Raw genomic sequence first — 19,915 nt, 5'->3', positions numbered from 1 at the left:
TGACTAATTAATTAACCCAATCTATCAACATACACATCAACTATATAATAGAATGCTAGTTGCATGGTCTCTTTATGATCAAAACTATACCATGTATCAAATTATATTGAATGACAAGTAAGACTTAAAACTTGTGAAAAACAGTCCATTTAGAATAACGTATTAAATAATTTGTTCGATCCAAATCAAGTTCTGTCCTTGGATGCAGATAATAGAATTTGCCAAACTCTACCGCTATTCTAAAGTGACTGGATCAATATCAGTGCCACAGCGCCCTCTGCTGAATATGAGCAGTCATTACAGGAGATCCCTGTACCCTTTTATCTGTGTCTCCTGTTCCTGTCCCGTGACGGCTGATGAATGGAGAGGACCATCGTGGCAAGTGTTCATACGTTTCTTTGAACTGAACACTAAATACCAACATTAACACTAAATAACACCATTAACACTAAATAACAACATTAACACTAAATAACAACATTAACAAAAAGAATGAACGAAAACCGAAACAGTCCTGTCAGGTGCAGAAACACAAAACAGAAAATAACTACCCACAAAACCCCTGTGGGGGAAAGCTACCTAAGCATGATTCCTAATCAGAGCCAACAATAGACAGCTGTCCCTGATTGAGAACCATACCCGGCCAAAACAAAGAAAATACCAAATCATAGAAAAAATAACATAGAACGCCCACCCTAAATCACACCCTGACCAAACCAAAATAGAGACATAAAAAGCTCTAAGGCCAGGGTGTGCAACCCTACTACACAGACCAGTGGAAATAATGTAGGCCACAATGTAACTAAATAACGATGTTCTAGTCTTTAGGTAAACAAATGTGTTTTCATACATATGTTATAGAAGTCAAATGTTTCATGCTATATTTATAGTATGGGGCAGGGATACTCAACTCCACCTTACTGGGTCAGTAACCTGCTTGTTTTCTGTTCTACCTCACTAATTAATTACACCCACCTGGTGTCCCAGGTCTAAATCAGTCCTTGATTAGAGGGGAATCACCCACCTGGTGACCCAGGTCTAAATCATCAGTCACCGATTAGAGGGGAATCACCCACCTGGTGTCCCAGGTCTAAATCAGTCCCTGATTAGAGGGGAATCACCCACCTGGTGTCCCAGGTCTAAATCAGTCCCTGATTAGAGGGGAACAATGATGAAATGCAGTGGAACTGGCTTGGAAGTCCAGACTGGAGTTGGTAGGGTATAAAGTTACGTCCCAAATGGCACTATATTCTCTATAGTGCACTACGTTAGACCAGGACCCATAGGGCAACTTGGGACACAATCTAGGACTAGCCTGGATGAGATTAGGTGACAACTAGACAGATGAAGTTGTGTCCTTCATGGTGAAACCTTTATTCATGTTTTTTTCCTCTTCAAATTCACAATGATTTAACACATTATACCACTGCTGTGTTAAGGCCCTTATAACACTTTATAACACGGCTGTGTTAAGGCCCTTATAACACATTATACCACGGCTGTGTTAAGGCCCTAATAACACATTATAACACGCCTGTGTTAAGGCCCTTATAACACATTATACCACGGCTGTGTTAAGGCCCTTATAACACATTATACCACGGCTGTGTTAAGGCCCTAATAACACATTATACCACGGCTGTGTTAAGGCCCTTATAACACATTATACCACGGCTGTGTTAAGGCCCTTATAACACATTATACCACGGCTGTGTTAAGGCCCTTATAACACATTATACCACGGCTGTGTTAAGGCCCTAATAACACATTATAACACGGCTGTGTTAAGGCCCTTATAACACATTATAACACGGCTGTGTTAAGGCCCTTATAACACATTATACCACGGCTGTGTTAAGGCCCTTATAACACATTATAACACGGCTGTGTTAAGGCCCTTATAACACATTATACCACGGCTGTGTTAAGGCCCTTATAACACATTATAACACGGCTGTGTTAAGGCCCTTATAACACATTATACCACGGCTGTGTTAAGGCCCTTATAACACATTATAACACGGCTGTGTTAAGGCCCTTATAACACATTATACACGGCTGTGTTAAGGCCCTTATAACACATTATAACACGGCTGTGTTAAGGCCCTTATAACACATTATAACACGGCTGTGTTAAGGCCCTTATAACACATTATAACACGCCTGTGTTAAGGCCCTTATAACACATTATAACACGGCTGTGTTAAGGCCCTTATAACACGGCTGTGTTGAGGCCCTTAAAACACATTATAACACGGCTGTGTTGAGGCCCTTATAACACATTATACCACGGCTGTGTTAAGGCCCTTATAACACATTATAACACGGCTGTGTTAAGGCCCTTATAACACATTATAACACGGCTGTGTTAAGGCCCTTATAACACATTATACCACGGCTGTGTTAAGGCCCTGTATAACACATTATAACACGGCTGTGTTAAGGCCCTTATAACACATTATAACACATTATAACACGGCTGTGTTAAGGCCCTTATAACACATTATAACACGGCTGTGTTAAGGCCCTTATAACACATTATAACACGGCTGTGTTAAGGCCCTTATAACACATTATAACACGGCTGTGTTAAGGCCCTTATAACACATTATAACACGGCTGTGTTAAGGCCCTTATAACACATTATAACACGGCTGTGTTAAGGCCCTTATAATACATGTGTTGATAAACACATTATAACACGCTGTGTTAAGGCCCTTATAACACATTATACCACGGCTGTGTTAAGGCCCTTATAACACATTATAACACGGCTGTGTTAAGGCCCTTATAACACATTATAACACGGCTGTGTTAAGGCCCTTATAACACATTATAACACGGCTGTGTTAAGGCCCTTATAACACATTATAACACGGCTGTGTTAAGGCCCTTGGCTGTGTTAAGGCCCTCACATTATACTGAGGCCCTCACATTATAACACGGCTGTGTTAAGGCCCTTATAACACATTATAACACGGGTGTTAAGGCCCTTTCACATTATACCACGGCTGTGTTAAGGCCCTGGCTGTGTTAAGTCACATTATAACACGGCTGTGTTCCTGTTTGGGTGTGGGTGGTGAGTCCTGTGTTTCCTGTTTGGGTCTGGGTGGTGATTCCTGTTTGGGTCTGGGTGGTGATTCCTGTGTTTCCTGTTTGGGTCTGGGTGGTGATTCCTGTTTGGGTCTGGGTGGTGATTCCTGTTTGGGTCTGGGTGGTGATTCCTGTTTGGGTCTGGGTGGTGATTCCTGTGTTTCCTGTTTGGGTCTGGGTGGTGAGTCCTGTGTTTCCTGTTTGGGTCTGGGTGGTCCGTCCTGTGTTTCCTGTTTGGGTCTGGGTGGTGAGTCCTGTGTTTCCTGTTTGGGTGTGGGTGGTGAGTCCTGTGTTTCCTGTTTGGGTGTGGGTGGTGATTCCTGTTTGGGTGTGGGTGGTGTTTCCTGTTTGGGTGTCAAATCAAATCAAATCAAATCAAATTTTATTTGTCACATACACATGGTTAGCAGATGTTAATGCGAGTGTAGCGAAATGCTTGTGCTTCTAGTTCCGACAATGCAGTGATAACCAACAAGTAATCTAACTAACAATTCCAAAACTACTGTCTTATACACAGTGTGAGGGGATAAGGAACATGTACATAAGGATATATGAATGAGTGATGGTACAGAGCAGCATACAGTAGATGGTATGGGTACAGTATATACATATGAGATGAGTATGTAGACAAAGTAAACAAAGTGGCATAGTTAAAGTGGCTAGTGATACATGTGTTACATAAGGATGCAGTCGATGTTGTAGAGTACAGTATATACATATGTATATGAGATGAATAATGTAGGGTAAGTAACATTATATAAGGTAGCATTGTTTAAAGTGGCTAGTGATATATTTACATCATTTCCCATCAATTCCCATTATTAAATGGCTGGAGTTGGGTCAGTGTCAATGACAGTGTGTTGGCAGCAGCCACTCAATGTTAGTGGTGGCTATTTAACAGTCTGATGGCCTTGAGATAGAAGCTGTTTTTCAGTCTCTCGGTCCCAGCTTTGATGCACCTGTACTGACCTCGCCTTCTGGATGATAGCGGGGTGAACAGGCAGTGGTTCGGGTGGTTGATGTCCTTGATGATCTTTATGGCCTTCCTGTAACAACGGGTGGTGTAGGTGTCCTGGAGGGCAGGTAGTTTGCCCCCGGTGATGCGTTGTGCAGTCCTCACTACCCTCTGGAGAGCCTTACGGTTGAGGGCGGAGCAGTTGCCGTACCAGGCGGTGTAGGTGGTGTTTCCTGTTCGGGTGTGGGTGGTGAGTCCTGTGTTTCCTGTTTGGGTGTGGGTGGTGAGTCCTGTGTTTCCTGTTTGGGTGTGGGTGGTGTTTCCTGTTTGGGTGTGGGTGGTGAGTCCTGTGTTTCCTGTTTGGGTGTGGGTGGTGTTTCCTGTTTGGGTGTGGGTGGTGAGTCCTGTGTTTCCTGTTTGGGTCTGGGTGGTGTTTCCTGTTTGGGTGTGGGTGGTGAGTCCTGTGTTTCCTGTTTGGGTGTGGGTGGTGAGTCCTGTGTTTTCTGTTTGGGTGTGGGTGGTGAGTCCTGTGTTTCCTGTTTGGGTGTGGGTGGTGAGTCCTGTGTTTCCTGTTTGGGTGTGGGTGGTGAGTCCTGTGTTTTCTGTTTGGGTGTGGGTGGTGAGTCCTGTTTGGGTGTGGGTGGTGAGTCCTGTGTTTCCTGTTTGGGTGTGGGTGGTGAGTCCTGTTTGGGTGTGGGTGGTGTTTCCTGTTTGGGTGTAGGTGGTGTTTCCTGTTTGGGTGTGGATGGTGTTTCCTGTTTGGGTGTGGGTGGTGAGTCCTGTTTGGGTGTGGGTGGTGAGTCCTGTGTTTCCTGTTTGGGTGTGGGTGGTGTTTCCTGTTTGGGTGGTGAGTCCTGTTTGGGTGTGGGTGGTGAGTCCTGTGTTTCCTGTTTGGGTGTGGGTGGTGTTTCCTGTTTGGGTGTGGGTGGTGAGTCCTGTGTTTCCTGTTTGGGTGTGGGTGGTGTTTCCTGTTTGGGTCTGGGTGGTGAGTCCTGTGTTTCCTGTTTGGGTGTGGGTGGTGTTTCCTGTTTGGGTGTGGGTGGTGAGTCCTGTTTGGGTGTGGGTGGTGAGTCCTGTTTGGGTGTGGGTGGTGAGTCCTGTTTGTCGACAGCAATAGTACTGCAGTTCAATAGCGACTGTGTGTGTTGAGGTGTTTAACGCCTGGATACACAGTGAGTGTGGAGCAGAACCATGCAACTCTAGGAGAGATGTTCTAAGCCAGGGAAGGTCAAGATTTTGTCCCAAATGGCATCTTGTCCCAGCCAGCCAGCCAGCCAGCCTGCCTGCCAGCCTGCGAATAGGGTGCCATTTCAGATGCAGATAAAAAAATAAAAATAAAATCACCTCTCAGCGTTTCACAACACGTCGTCATCAGTGTGGGGTGGGAGGGAAAGGGGGAGATACCTAGTCAGTTGTACAACTGAATGTATTCGACTGAAATGTGTCTTCCGCATTTAAGCCAACCCCTCTAAATCAGATAGGTGCGGGGAGAGGGGGGGGGTGCCTTATTCAACATCCACGTCCCGGGGAAACAATAGGTTTAACTGCCTTGCTCAGCGGGCAGAACGGCAGATTTTTACCTCGTCAGCTTGGGGATTCAAATCGGTGTCAGGACATGAGGAGTTGCAGCATCACGGTACAACCCTTTTACAGAACAAACCTATTCAGATAAATCCTCTTACATGTTTTAGTAGACATCAAGCGTCTCTCGCACGGTAGAAGTACTGATCTAGGGTCAGGGCCTCATCTATGAGACACACGGCCACGTCACTATAAATACGTGGGTAAGGGCTTGGTCGTAATCATTTACAATAGACCAGGGTCAGATCAGGGGGAAGCAGCATCTGCTGAAAGGAAAAGTAAGTAGTAAACAGGAGGTTAACAGCCACCTAAACGAGTCAATCAACAGTTCAGTCATTTCTGGTTTGTGTCTATGTTTTCTGTCCATCCTTGTGCTTTTTTTTCTCTCTCTCTCTCTCTCTCTCTCTCTCTCTCTCTCTCTCTCTCTCTCTCTCTCTCTCTCTCTCTCTCTCTCTCTCTCTCTCTCTCTCAGAGACTTTCTCTTTCACACACTCTCTCTTTCATTCTCTATTTCAATTTCTCCCTTGCACAATTGGTGGCTGACTAAATAATTTTTTGCCCCACTGTCTACATTTCTTTATTACATTTCAGCCTTATTCTAAAAGGGATTAAATAGCCCCCCCCCTCATCAATCTACACACAATAGAACATAATGATGACGCAAAAACAGGTTTTCAGAAATGTTTGCATATTTATAAAAAAATAAAATGTAAAAAAATATCACATTTACATAGGTATTCAGACCCTTTACTCAGTACTTTGTTGAAGCACCTTTGGCAGTGATTACAGACTCAAGTCTTCTTGGGTATGGCATCTTGGCAGACCTGTATTTGGGGAGTTTCTCCCATTCTTCTCTGCAGATCCTCTCATGTTGGATGGGGAGTGTCGCTGCACAGCTATTTTCAGGTCTCTCCAGAGATGTTCGATCGGGTTCAAGTCCGGGCTCTGGCTGGGCCACTCAAGGACATTCGGAGACTTGTCCTGAAGCCACTCCTGTGTTGTCTTGGCTGTGTGCTTAGGGTCATTGTCCTGTTGGAAGGTGAACCCTCACCCCAGTCTGAGGTCCTGAGCAGATTTTCATCAAGGTTCTCTCTGTACTTTGCTCCATTCATCTTTCCCTCAATCCTGACGAGTCTCCCAGTCCCTGCAGGTGAAATACATCCCCACAGCATGATGCTGCCACCACCATGCTTCACTGTAGGGATGGTGCCAGGTTTCCTCCTGACGAGACGTTTGGCATTCAGGCCAGTGTGTGGGGGTTTCGATGCCAGCTGCCCAGAATAGGGCAACCTGTCATCAGCACCTCGGAGGCAAGGCCTACCCCCATTCCATCTCTGTAATCGATTGAATTTCTATCGAACTGACTGGTTTCTCTTAACTGAGGGGATACATTCATTTGTATCGAACTGACTTATTTTGAAACATTGCAAAATAAGAAAATAGGCTCAATAAATAAATAATTGAGAAAAATATGACAAGAGACACTCACCGCAAGGAGAATGTCTTTGTGTCATGCAGCATCCCAGCACCCCCAACCCCAGCTCCTTCACAGTCTGATTGGCTGTCCTGCTGCTCATCCAATCCCACGCAGGTTTCTGGTTCCGAGGTCGTGGCGGCACTGCTGGTGTTGGGGAGTACACAGACTTCCTGTCCGCTGATCCTAATATCCTGTAGGACTTCCTGGACGCTGGTGTCGCTGAGAGTGGGGTTGGTCTGCCCGCCCAGCTCATGCCAGTGGTCGCTGACTACACGAGAGAATAGAAGATCTTCAAGATAATTTCAGAAACAGCATCAGATTAGGAAACTGACAGCATCAGAATAGGGCGCCAGCAAACAGTCAGCATCAGGTTAGGACACCACTAAACAGTCAGCATCAGATTAGTGAACCAGGAAACAGTCAGAAGTCCTCCTCACCATTATAAATAAATCTAAAACGGTCTCCATGATCCGGCAGGGTGAAGTGGGAAACAGAAAGACCCACCCTCTTCCAAGGGTGGTAACCCAGTGAGCAAAGAAAGTCCCCTCTCTTCCAAGGGTGGTAACCCAGTGAGTGAAGAGAAAGACACCCTTGCCCGATCTCTCCTACAATCCAAGTGGACGCTAATCGCACACACTGGACAATGACGGGGACGTACTTCAAGGGGCGGCGGGTGAGAAGCCATTGGTTTCAAGGTGCGACTATTGAAAAAGTTGACCCTGGCCAAAGATGGGTTCAGGTACATTAACCTGGAGAAAGAAAACCTGGTCAGACTGTTGCTGCGAACAGTGGCTGATAGAGCACAGTCCACTCATACCTGTCTCTTTTCTGTTGTAATTAAAAACCGGTGTCCCCGGTTCGCCACCACAGCCCTGTGCAGTCTGTTCCACCCCGCCTCACTAGCCGGGCTACAGGGAGTATCCAGCAAGGACAGGTTGTGCAGGCTCGGTGCTCAAGACCTCCAGTGCGCCTCTACGGTCCGGTCCATCCGGTGCCTCCTCCATGCACCAGGCCTCCAGTGGCAGCCCCCAGTTTCAACTGTGCCTACCCCAGCCTGGTTCCTCTCTAGGTTTCTTCCTAGGTTTTAGCCTTTCTAAGTTTTTCCTCTCCCTGCATTGCTCTGTTTGGGGTTTTAGGCTTTTCTGTCTCGGAGGACTTTGAGATATCAGGACCATGTCCTACCTGACATGATGAATGGGCAGAGACTAAGTGGCCATGCTGCTGCTCCAGTTTCAACATCTGTCGGAATCTCCACCCGGCACAGCCCTCTCGGAGGACCTGAGCCCTAGGACCATGCGGAACCTGACATGATGACTCTTGCTGTCCCCAGTCCACCTGGCCATGCTGCTGCTCCAGTTTCAACTGTTCTGCAATAGGTTTAACTGCATTGCTTGCTGTTTGGGGTTTTAGGCTTGCAGCTGATGTACAAGTCCCGCCGGAGGGGACAGATACCCACCCAGACCCTCCCCCATGGGGTTAGGTTTTGCGGCCGGAGTCCGCACCTTTGGGGGGGGGGGTACGCACCCTATTTCACACATTGTGCACTACTTTTGACCAGGGCCTATGAGACTCTGGTCAAAAGTATGCACAGTTTATTTACCAGAACGTTAGCATACCAGTTGATTGATGACCCATCTAATGTTTATTCTGACTATAGACATTTTTTAATGATTTATTTTATCTTTAATTTAACTAGGCAAGATCAGTTAAGGACAAATTCTTATTTTCAATGACGGCAACTGTCCAAATGAACCCCTTTGTAAAAAGTGGCATGTTAACTGCCTGTTCAAGGGGAGAATGACAGATTTGTACCTTGTCAGCTCAGGGATTTGAACTTGCAACCTTTTGGTAACTAGTCCAACTCTCTAACCACTAGGCTACCCTGCCGCCCCGGAAGCACATTAGATGTGAAGGTTAACAATATGTTGATGGTTGTAGATTCATGATTCATCTGTTGGCATGGAAATAACTATGAATTAGCAGGGAGCTAATGTGACCATTATAATTAGAGCATGCTAGCCAACTCGGTCCTACAGCAATAACATACAAAAGCACATCCCCCTTTTGCCCTCAGAACAGCCTCAACTTGTCTTGGCATGGACTCTATAAATCAAATCAAATTGTATTTGTTTAGCAGATGTTATTGCGGGTGTAGTACCTATGATGAAAATTACAGGCCTCTCTCATCTTTTTAAGTGGGAGAACTTGCACAATTGGTGGCTGACTAAATACTTTTTCCCCCACTGTAAATGCTTGTGTTTCTAGCTCAAATAGTGCAGAAATATCTAACAATTCACAACAATACACAAAAGGTGTCGAAAGTGTTCCACAGGGATGCTGGCCCATGTTGACTCCATAACTTTCCACAGTTGTGTCAAGGCTGGATGGCTGGATGTCCTTTGGGTGGTGGACCATTCTTGAAACAAACATGAGACTTGAGCGTGAAAAACCCAGCAGCGTTGCAGTTCTTAACCCAAACCGCCTGTCACCTACTACCATACCCGGTTCAAAGGAACTGAAACGTTTCGTCTTGCCCATTCACCCTCTGAATGGCACACACATACAATCCATGTCTCAATAATTAAAAATCCTTATTTAACCTGTCTTCTCCCCTAAATGATTACCTCCCGGTAGCACTCACGGCAGTAGCCATGAAATGCTTTGAAAGGTTGGTCATGATTCACATGAACAGCATCCTCCCAGAAACCATTGACCCACTCCAATTCACTTACCACCCCAACAGATCCACAGACGATCCAATCTCTATTGCACTCCACACTTCCTGACGGGCCGCCCCCAGGTGGTGAGGGTAGGTAACAACACGTCTGCCACGCTGATCCGCAACACTGGGGCCCCTCAGGGGTGTGTACTTTGTCCCCTCCTGTACGCCCTGTTCACCCACGACTGCGTGGCCAAACACGACTCCAACACGATCATTGAGTTTACAGAAGACACAACAGTGGTAGGCCTGATCACCGACAACGACGAGACAGCCTATAGGGAGGAGGTCAGAGACCTGGCAGTGTGGTGCCAGGACAACAACCTCTCCCTCAATGTGAGCAAGACAAAGGAGCTGATCGTGGACTAAAGGAAAAGGCGGGCCGAACAGGCCCCCATTAACATTCACGGGGCTGTAGTGGAGAGGGTCGAGACTTAAGTTCCTTGGTGTCCACATCACCAACAAACTATCATGGTCCAAGCACACCAAGACAGTTGTGAAGAGGCCACGACTAACCTTTTCCCCTTCGGGAGACTGAAAAGATTTGGCATGGGTCCCCAGATCCTCAAAAAGTTCTACAGCTGCACCATCGAGAGCATCATGACCGTTTGCATCACCGCCTGGTATGGTAACTGCTGAGCATCTGTCCAGAAGGCTCCTTAACAGCTTCTAACCCCCCCCACCCCCCCAAGCCATAAGACTGCTGAACAATGAATCAAATGTCCACCGTACTATTACATTGACTCCTCCCCCCCATTTGTTTTGTAGCTACTTGCTGTTTATGCATCGTCACTTCACCCCTACTTACTGGTACCCCCACACATTACTGGTACCCCCACACATTACTGGTACCCCCACACATTACTGGTACCCCCACACATTACTGGTACCCCCACACATTACTGGTACCCCCACACATTACTGGTACCCCCACACATTACTGGTACCCCCTGCATATAGCCTCATTATTGTGTTACTTTTGATCATTTTTTACTTTAGTATTTTTGGTAAATATTTCCTAACTCTTCTTCTGGAACTGTACTGTTGTTTAATAAGGGCTTGTATGTAAGCATTTCACAATAAGCTAAGCAGGGTTGGTCCTACACTTGTTGTAATCGGCGCATGTGTCAAATAAAATTGGATTTGTATTTGATTGAAGCGAATTTAACATGTGACATCAATAAGGAATCATAGCTGGATTCAACTGGTCAGTCTATGACATGGAAAGAGCAGGTGTTCTTAATGTTTTGTCCACTTGTGAAAACATCTCTCTCACACACACACACACACACACACACACACACACACACACACACACACACACACACACACACACACACACACACACACACACACACACACACACACACACACACACACACACACACACACACACACACACACGTCCATGGCGTAAACATTGTAAATATGAGAATAAAACACAGTATTTGAGAAAGTGACCTAGCTTGCATATTAATATCAGGCTGGGAAGAATTTGTGATCTCCCCTTATCTGCAAGCAGGTCCAATGGCATAAAACCTCATTGATATGTAAATTCAACCAGCCCGGAATACATAAACATCCCAATACATAACCAACCCTGTTATATACAGTAGGCTATGGACAGAGAGTTGGGTAAAAATATATGTTTGCCCCGTTTTAAAATATCACGAAAAAAAACTGCTGAGATTGGTCACTTTTCTAGACAATAATACATTGCTTAGAAAATATATTATATATTATATTTAATTTCATATTTATCATATTATATTATTTTATTATTCATTATATATTATTATATTATTTTATTATTCATTATATATTATTATTTATGATTTATTTCATATATTATTTTATATGATATTATTTCAGATTATATGCTGAACATTTTTGCGGGGAGAAAAGTCCAAACTTATTTAATATTTAAAGAAACCCTTTGAGACGCATCGAAAGCGGCACCATTCAACGCCTCGTTTCACAGGCTTGACACCGTATCGTCACACGGCCGGTCTAATATTAATTAGGGGGTCTGACCAAGGCCGTAGTGCAGGGAGTGGCGAGGTTATTACATATTCCACCTCATTTGCCAGCAGCATACCACCCAGAATACCACTGCTGGTTTGCTTCTGAAGCTAAGCAGGGTTGGTCCTGGTCAGTTCCTGGATGGGAGACCAGATGCTGCTGGATGTGGTGTTGGAGGGCCAGAAGGAGGCAAAAATATCCCCACTGCCCTGTGTAGGGTGCCGTCGTTTGGATGGGACGTTAAACGGGTGTCCTGACTCTCCGAGGTCATTAAAGATCCCATGGCACTTATGGTGTAGGGCTGTTAACCGTGGTGTCCTGGCTAAATTCCCAATCTGGCCCTCAAACCATCACGGTCACCTAATAATCCCCAGTTTAAAATTGGCTCATTCATCCTCCTCTCCCTTGTAACTATTCCCCAGGTTGTTGCTGTAAATGAGAACGCGTTCTCAGTCAATTTACCTGGTAAAATAATGGATAAATAAAATAAAAAATTCAGAATTTGTAATCATTTTTTTTTTTAAACGTTACCTTCATCCGGTTATATGCATAAATCATAACGGTTTCTGGTTCGTTCTACTCAAAACGAGTGATATTGACATTACGCACATCACCAATATATTTCTAATAGTAGTAAACCGGCACCTTTACTTCTCTCTCTCCAGCGTGTCAATCAACAACTAACTCGTCTCCTCGAGTAGCGCGAACCTCCCACTGTTCTAAAACATATCTGGACATCAAAGCTACAAAATGAGTCAGAGTGAATTTCGCAGAAAGATCGGAGAAATTGTAGCGTATGACCCCCTACCCTTTGTAGAGCGAGCTTCCCCGTTATTCCACTCGCAGGCGCCTGTTGGTTCATATTGGGGAGGGTGGGTGCAACCGTCCGGCTGCCTGCGGGTGGCACGCTCTAGTGACATAGACCGATGGGATCACACTCCGATTCATAAATATCTCAGCCTCGTCAAACGTTACAACACAGCCTCGTTCATCCATTTTCAAATGGGTTAAACATTAAGGTGTCACGCAATTGCCCAAAAATGTAGTGTAGAAGTCTGCAACCATCAGGCTTAACCTCAAACTTCCCCATAACATAAGTTAAAATGTGCGATCTTGATAAAATCCCCAACATACATTTTAAGACATCGAATAAGAAGGTATAAGAATATAATAACGTCTTCTTCTCCTGTCACATCACATGAAATACACCAAAATATACATTTCGCATGGCTAAAATGATTAGAAACACAAAATAACTACAAGTACCATGACTCAGACGACCGGAAATGAATTTAGGAAGCGGAAATACGTGCTACAGCGGAAGCGAATGTATACAATGGAAATAAAAAAAAACAATTAAGTTATGAAAAACAATATTAATTGCCTTTCTTTGTCGCCGCTGCAGATAAAGAAATGGCGGATATATAAACACGGTAATTTAGGTCTCGTTTGTACATGGAGCTTTACTGGCTACAATCGAGAGGTTTATTTACTAAATGTAGCTTTGTAAATAAACGGTAGCTTGATAGCTAACGATAGCTAGCTGGCTAATGTAGCACATACTGTACTTGCTGTTTAGCTAACTAGCTACTAACGTTAACCTTCACGCTATCATTAACTATCAAGCTTTCAGAGTACTTCATATATAACAAACCGAACATACATATCTAACATTGGCTAGCTATAATTCTCACGTTACTGTTTTGTTTGCTCTTTCAGACAAATTAGCCTGGTAACGTTGTGTATTCGTTCATGTTAGTTAGCTAACATCATTAACCAGCTGGCTAGCTGTCTACAAAGGATCATTAAGGGCCAGGAGCTGCAACAACATCCACACGATAGCCAGCGATCCGATCTGCCTGCATTATCATACTCGACTTAGCAAGCCATCTAAACCTTAGCTCGCTAACTAGCGTTAGTTATTTAAAATGGCATTTTAATCATTGGTGTGGAGCTGTCAGGTCCGTGTATCACACGTTTGGTTTGCTAGCTAGGTAGCTAACTAATAAATGCCCATACCAGGGCAATAGAGATAGCTTGGGCTAATTATGCCTGAATTGCTTGAAAATGCATTGTCATGTCTGGTTGATTGTCATCGATATGTATCTGTGTTTGTGTGACTATTAGAACCACTGGAGAAGCGGTTTGATGGATAAAAACAGAATGAGCTGATAGTTCCAGTGGTCTTTCAGAAGAGGTGGCAGAAGAGAGAGGCTGACCGGAAGATGCCAAGAAGAAAACAACAGAATCCTCAACCTGTCAAGTGTAAGGGATCAAACGTTGATCTATTCTCTAGAGGGCAACATGCATGTTATGCTAATGACGTTCCTGATCTTTGTGCTCTGGTTTTAACGTTTCCTGTATGAGAGCAGATGGTCAAATATGAAATACAGGAACAACTGTATTCATTCACTAGAGAATGGACTGGACCAGTTGTAGGGTGGGAACTAATGGTGACCACTTTCTAACAACGCTGAAGAGGGGGATCATCAAGTTCATGTAGCTAGAGACCAAAACATGCCAGAGACATAGAAATGGACACAAACAATCTGTCCCCACATGGACATTTTACTGGAGAACCTGGCTATGCTTAAACAGTTGTTTTCACTTTATAATCTTTGAGGAACACATGTGTAAGAAAAACATATACATTTTTTTTTAAACTATCCGTTTTTTTTTTCAGACCGAGCCATCTTATTAGGTAAGATGGCTCTGTCCCAATTTGACTTCCTGTGATTACATCACATCCTCCTCACCAATATTGGAAGAAGAAATGTCAGTGGTCCTTCCTTCCAATGTGTTTTGAGGAGATGGGAATTCAGGAAAGGTGAATTTAAGAAATCCAGTGACTTGAATATGATTTAAGATACAGGAAACATCATAGAAACACTTTACCAGGCGTCTTGGTTTCTCATCGATGGGATCTCGTCATTAACATTGGCTACTGCCTTAACTAAACCTCCTCTCCAATGGTCAAAGACCAATTAAGGCTACGTCTCAAATGGTACTCTAGCCTGACGACTCACACTAAAATGATTTTTTTTCTGCTGTCGTTCGCTACATATTTCAGTCTGACGTCATTGAAGTCGTTTGTGGTTTTTCGAGGGCCGTTTTGTACAAAACAAAGTCCTCAACGCTTTTGGTCGTCTCTAACCAATCAGAACGCAGCTTTTACCCACCTGTGTGACTGGCTCTGGCCAAACCCATTGGTTTCTGGAGAAATCAGACTGCCTCGAATATGTTGGCATTCGGTGAAGGGTCGGGGGAAGACTCTCGGAAAGGGAGATACCTAGTCAGTTGTCCAACTGAAATGTGTCTCCCGCAGGTAACAGTGGATTAACTGCCTTGCTTAGGGTCAGAATGACAGATTTTTACCTTGTCAGCTCGGGGATTCACTCATTGCGGAGAAGAATCTAACGTCCGCGAACGTGGTGTAGCGTTTGGCCCGAACAAGGAGTCTGGAATGGATAGCTAGGCAAACCCTCTTCCCAAGATAGTTCACAACTTTTGACCAGGGCCCCATATGGCTCTGAATTATACAGGGAGGCAGCCACTGACTCATGTACTGTCATGCATCACACTCTCCACTAGAGGGCAGCAGAGTATTAGTTCACTCAGAAGGCCTTTAAAGGGATACTTTGGGATTTTGGCACTACTTCCCCAGAGTCAGATGAACTTGTGGATACAATTTTCATGTCTCTGTGTCCAGTATGAAGGAAGTTAGTGGTACCTTCCCGAGCCAATGCTAACTAGCGTTAGCACAATGGCTGGAAGTCTACATACCTAAACCTTACATAATGAATCACATCCGGCTGTGATTGGGAGTCCCATAGGGTGGCACACAATTGGCCCAGCATCATCCGGGGTAGGCCGTCATTGTAAATAAGAATTTGTTATTAACTGACTTGCCTAGTTAAATAAAGGTTAAAAAAAACAAAATACCTGTCGACTTCCAATCATTGCCAAAATCCCGAAGTATCCCTTTAATTGTGGCAGACTGTCTTGGAAATTACTGGCAGGTGGTGTCTTTGACTATTGAATATTCATAGCTGTGTGTCAACGGTGTTTTTTTGTTTGTTTTTTACATGAACTTGGAGCAATTAACATTTCCGTCAGTAAGGCTAGGAAAACATGGCTTGATTAATATTCATACTTCCTCACATCCTTATGACTTCTAACCTTCATAAAGCTATTTTCTAGGAAACTCAATTTTATTATACTAGAGTATTAATACTAGATTATACTAGATTTAATACTGATTATTAACACTAGATTATTAATACTAGATTATTATACTAGATTATACTAGATTTAATACTGATTATTAACACTTGATTATTAATACATGATTATTATACTAGATTATTAACACTAGATTATTAACACTAGATTATTAACACTAGATTATTAATACTAGATTATTAACACTTATTAACACTAGATTATTATACTGGATTATTAACACTATTAACACTAGATTATTATACTAGATTATTAATACTAGATTATTAATACTAGATTATTAATACTAGATTATTATACTAGATTATTAATACTAGATTATTAATACAAGAGTATTAATACTAGATTATTATACTAGATTATTAACACTAGACTATTAAACTAGATTATTATACTATATTATTATACTAGATTATTAATACTAGATTATTATACTAGATTATTAATACTAGATTATTAAACTAGATTATTAATACTAGATTATTAATTCTAGATTATTAATACTGATTATTAACACTATATTATTAATACTAGATTATACTAGATTAATACTGATTATTAACACTAGATTATTAATACTATATTATTATACTAGATTATTATACTAGATTATTATACTAGATTATTAATTATTATTAATACTAGATTATACTAGATTATTAATACTAGATTATACTAGATTTAATACTGATTATTAACACTACATTATTAATACTAGATTATTAATACTGATTATTAACACTACATTATTAATACTAGATTATTAATACTAGATTATACTAGATTATTAATACTAGATTATACTAGATGATTATACTAGATTATTAATACTGATTATTAATACTAGATTATTATATTAGATTATTATACTAGATTATTAATACTGATTATTAACACTAGATTATTATACTAGATTATTATACTAGATTATTATACTAGATTGTTAATTCTAGATTATTATACTAGATTATTATACCTGATTATTAACACTAGATTATTAATACTAGATTATACTAGATTTAATACTGATTATTAACACTATATTATGAATACTAGATTATTAATACTGATTATTAACACTACATTATTATACTAGATTATTAATACTGATTATTAACACTAGATTATGAATACTAGATTATTATACTAGATTATTATACTAGATTATTAATTATTATTAATACTAGATTATACTAGATTATTAATACTGATGATTAATACTAGATTATTAATAATAGATTATACTAGATTTAATACTGATTATTAACACTATATTATGAATACTAGATTATTAATACTGATTATTAACACTACATTATTAACACTAGATTATGAATACTAGATTATTAAACTAGATTATTAAACTAGATTATTATACTAGATTATTAATACTGATTATCAACACTAGATTATTAATACTAGATTATTAATACTAGATTATTAATACTAGATTATTAATACTAGAGTATTAATACTAGTTTATACTAGATTAGTAATACTAGATTATACTAGATTATTATACTAGATTATTAATACTAGATTATTAATACTGATTATTAACACTAGATTATGAATACTAGATTATTATACTAGATTATTAATTATTATTAATACTAGATTATACTAGATTATTAATACTGATGATTAATACTAGATTATTAATACTAGATTATACTAGATTTAATACCGATTATTAACACTAGATTATTAATACTAGATTATTAATACTGATTATTAACACTACATTATTAATATTAGATTATTAATACATTAGATTATACTAGATTATTAATACTAGATTATAATACTAGATTATTAAACTAGATTATTAATACTGATTATTAATACTGATTATTAATACTAGATTATTAATACTGATTATTAACACTAGATTATTATACTAGATTATTAATACTGATTATTAACACTAGATTATGAATACTAGATTATTATACTAGATTATTAATTATTATTAATACTAGATTATACTAGATTATTAATACTGATGATTAATACTAGATTATTAATAATAGATTATACTAGATTTAATACTGATTATTAACACTATATTATTAATACTAGATTATTAATACTGATTATTAACACTACATTATTAACACTAGATTATTAAACTAGATTATTATACTAGATTATTATACTAGATTATTAATACTGATTATTAACACTAGATTATTATACTAGATTATTAATACTAGATTATACTAGATTATTAATACTGATTATTAACACTAGATTATGAATACTAGATTATTATACTAGATTATTATACTAGATTATTAATTATTATTAATACTAGATTAAACTAGATTATTAATACTGATGATTAATACTAGATTATTAATAATAGATTATACTAGATTTAATACTGATTATTAACACTATATTATGAATACTAGATTATTAATACTGATTATTAACACTACATTATTAACACTAGATTATGAATACTAGATTATTAAACTAGATTATTAAACTAGATTATTATACTAGATTATTAATACTGATTATTAATACTAGATTATTAATACTAGATTATTAATACTAGATTATTAATACTAGATTATTAATACTAGTTTATACTAGATTATTAATACTAGATTATTAATACTAGATTATTAATACTGATTATGAATACTAGATTATTATACTAGATTATTAATTATTATTAATACTAGATTATACTAGATTATTAATACTGATGATTAATACTAGATTATTAATAATGATGATTAATACTAGATTATTAATACTAGATTATACTAGATTATTAATACTGATTATTAACACTAGATTATGAATACTAGATTATTATACTAGATTATTATACTAGATTATTAATTATTATTAATACTAGATTAAACTAGATTATTAATACTGATGATTAATACTAGATTATTAATAATAGATTTTACTAGATTTAATACTGATTATTAACACTATATTATGAATACTAGATTATTAATACTGATTATTAACACTACATTATTAACACTAGATTATGAATACTAGATTATTAAACTAGATTATTATACTAGATTATTAATACTGATTATTAATACTAGATTATTAATACTAGATTATTAATACTAGATTATTAATACTAGATTATTATACTAGATTATTAATACTAGATTATTATACTAGAGTATTAATACTAGTTTATACTAGATTATTAATACTAGATTATACTAGATTATTATACTAGATTATTAATACTAGATTATTAATACTGATTATGAATACTAGATTATTATACTAGATTATTAATTATTATTAATACTAGATTATACTAGATTATTAATACTGATGATTAATACTAGATTATTAATACTAGATTATACTAGATTTAATACCGATTATTAACACTAGATTATTAACACTAGATTATTAATACTGATTATTAACACTACATTATTAATATTAGATTATTAATACTAGATTATACTATATTATTAATACTAGATTATTAATACTGATTATTAATACTAGATTATTAATACTGATTATTAACACTAGATGATTATACTAGATTATTATACTAGATTAATAATACTAGATTATTAATACAGATTATTATACTAGATTATTAATACTATATTATTATACTAGATTATTAATACTGATTATTATACTAGATTATTAATACTAGATTATTAATACTAGATTATTATACTAGATTATTATACTAGATTATTAATTATTATTAATACTAGATTATACTAGATTATTAATACTGATGATTAATACTAGATTATTAATAATAGATTATACTAGATTTAATACTGATTATTAACACTATATTATG

At 39.0% G+C, this 19,915-nt stretch overlaps 1 protein-coding gene across 1 annotated transcript in view; it reads left to right on the top strand.

The window, feature by feature from the left end:
* Nucleotides 1-13,153: 13,153 nt before the first annotated feature.
* The window catches only part of LOC123990467 (zinc finger protein 513-like), a 35,845-nt gene continuing 29,083 nt past the window's right edge, over nucleotides 13,154-19,915 (top strand). Inside the window, exons 1-2 of the mRNA XM_046291015.1 lie at nucleotides 13,154-13,280; nucleotides 13,975-14,112. Of these exons, the coding sequence (XP_046146971.1) occupies nucleotides 14,073-14,112 (40 nt within the window). The 5' untranslated portion in view covers nucleotides 13,154-13,280; nucleotides 13,975-14,072. The remainder of the gene's footprint in view (nucleotides 13,281-13,974; nucleotides 14,113-19,915) is intronic.

The sequence above is a fragment of the Oncorhynchus gorbuscha genome, linkage group LG12 (genome assembly GCF_021184085.1).
Source record: "Oncorhynchus gorbuscha isolate QuinsamMale2020 ecotype Even-year linkage group LG12, OgorEven_v1.0, whole genome shotgun sequence".
NCBI lineage: Eukaryota > Metazoa > Chordata > Actinopteri > Salmoniformes > Salmonidae > Oncorhynchus > Oncorhynchus gorbuscha.
The sequence above is the reverse complement of the archived record's forward strand: the minus strand, read 5'-3'. Positions and strand labels throughout refer to the sequence as shown.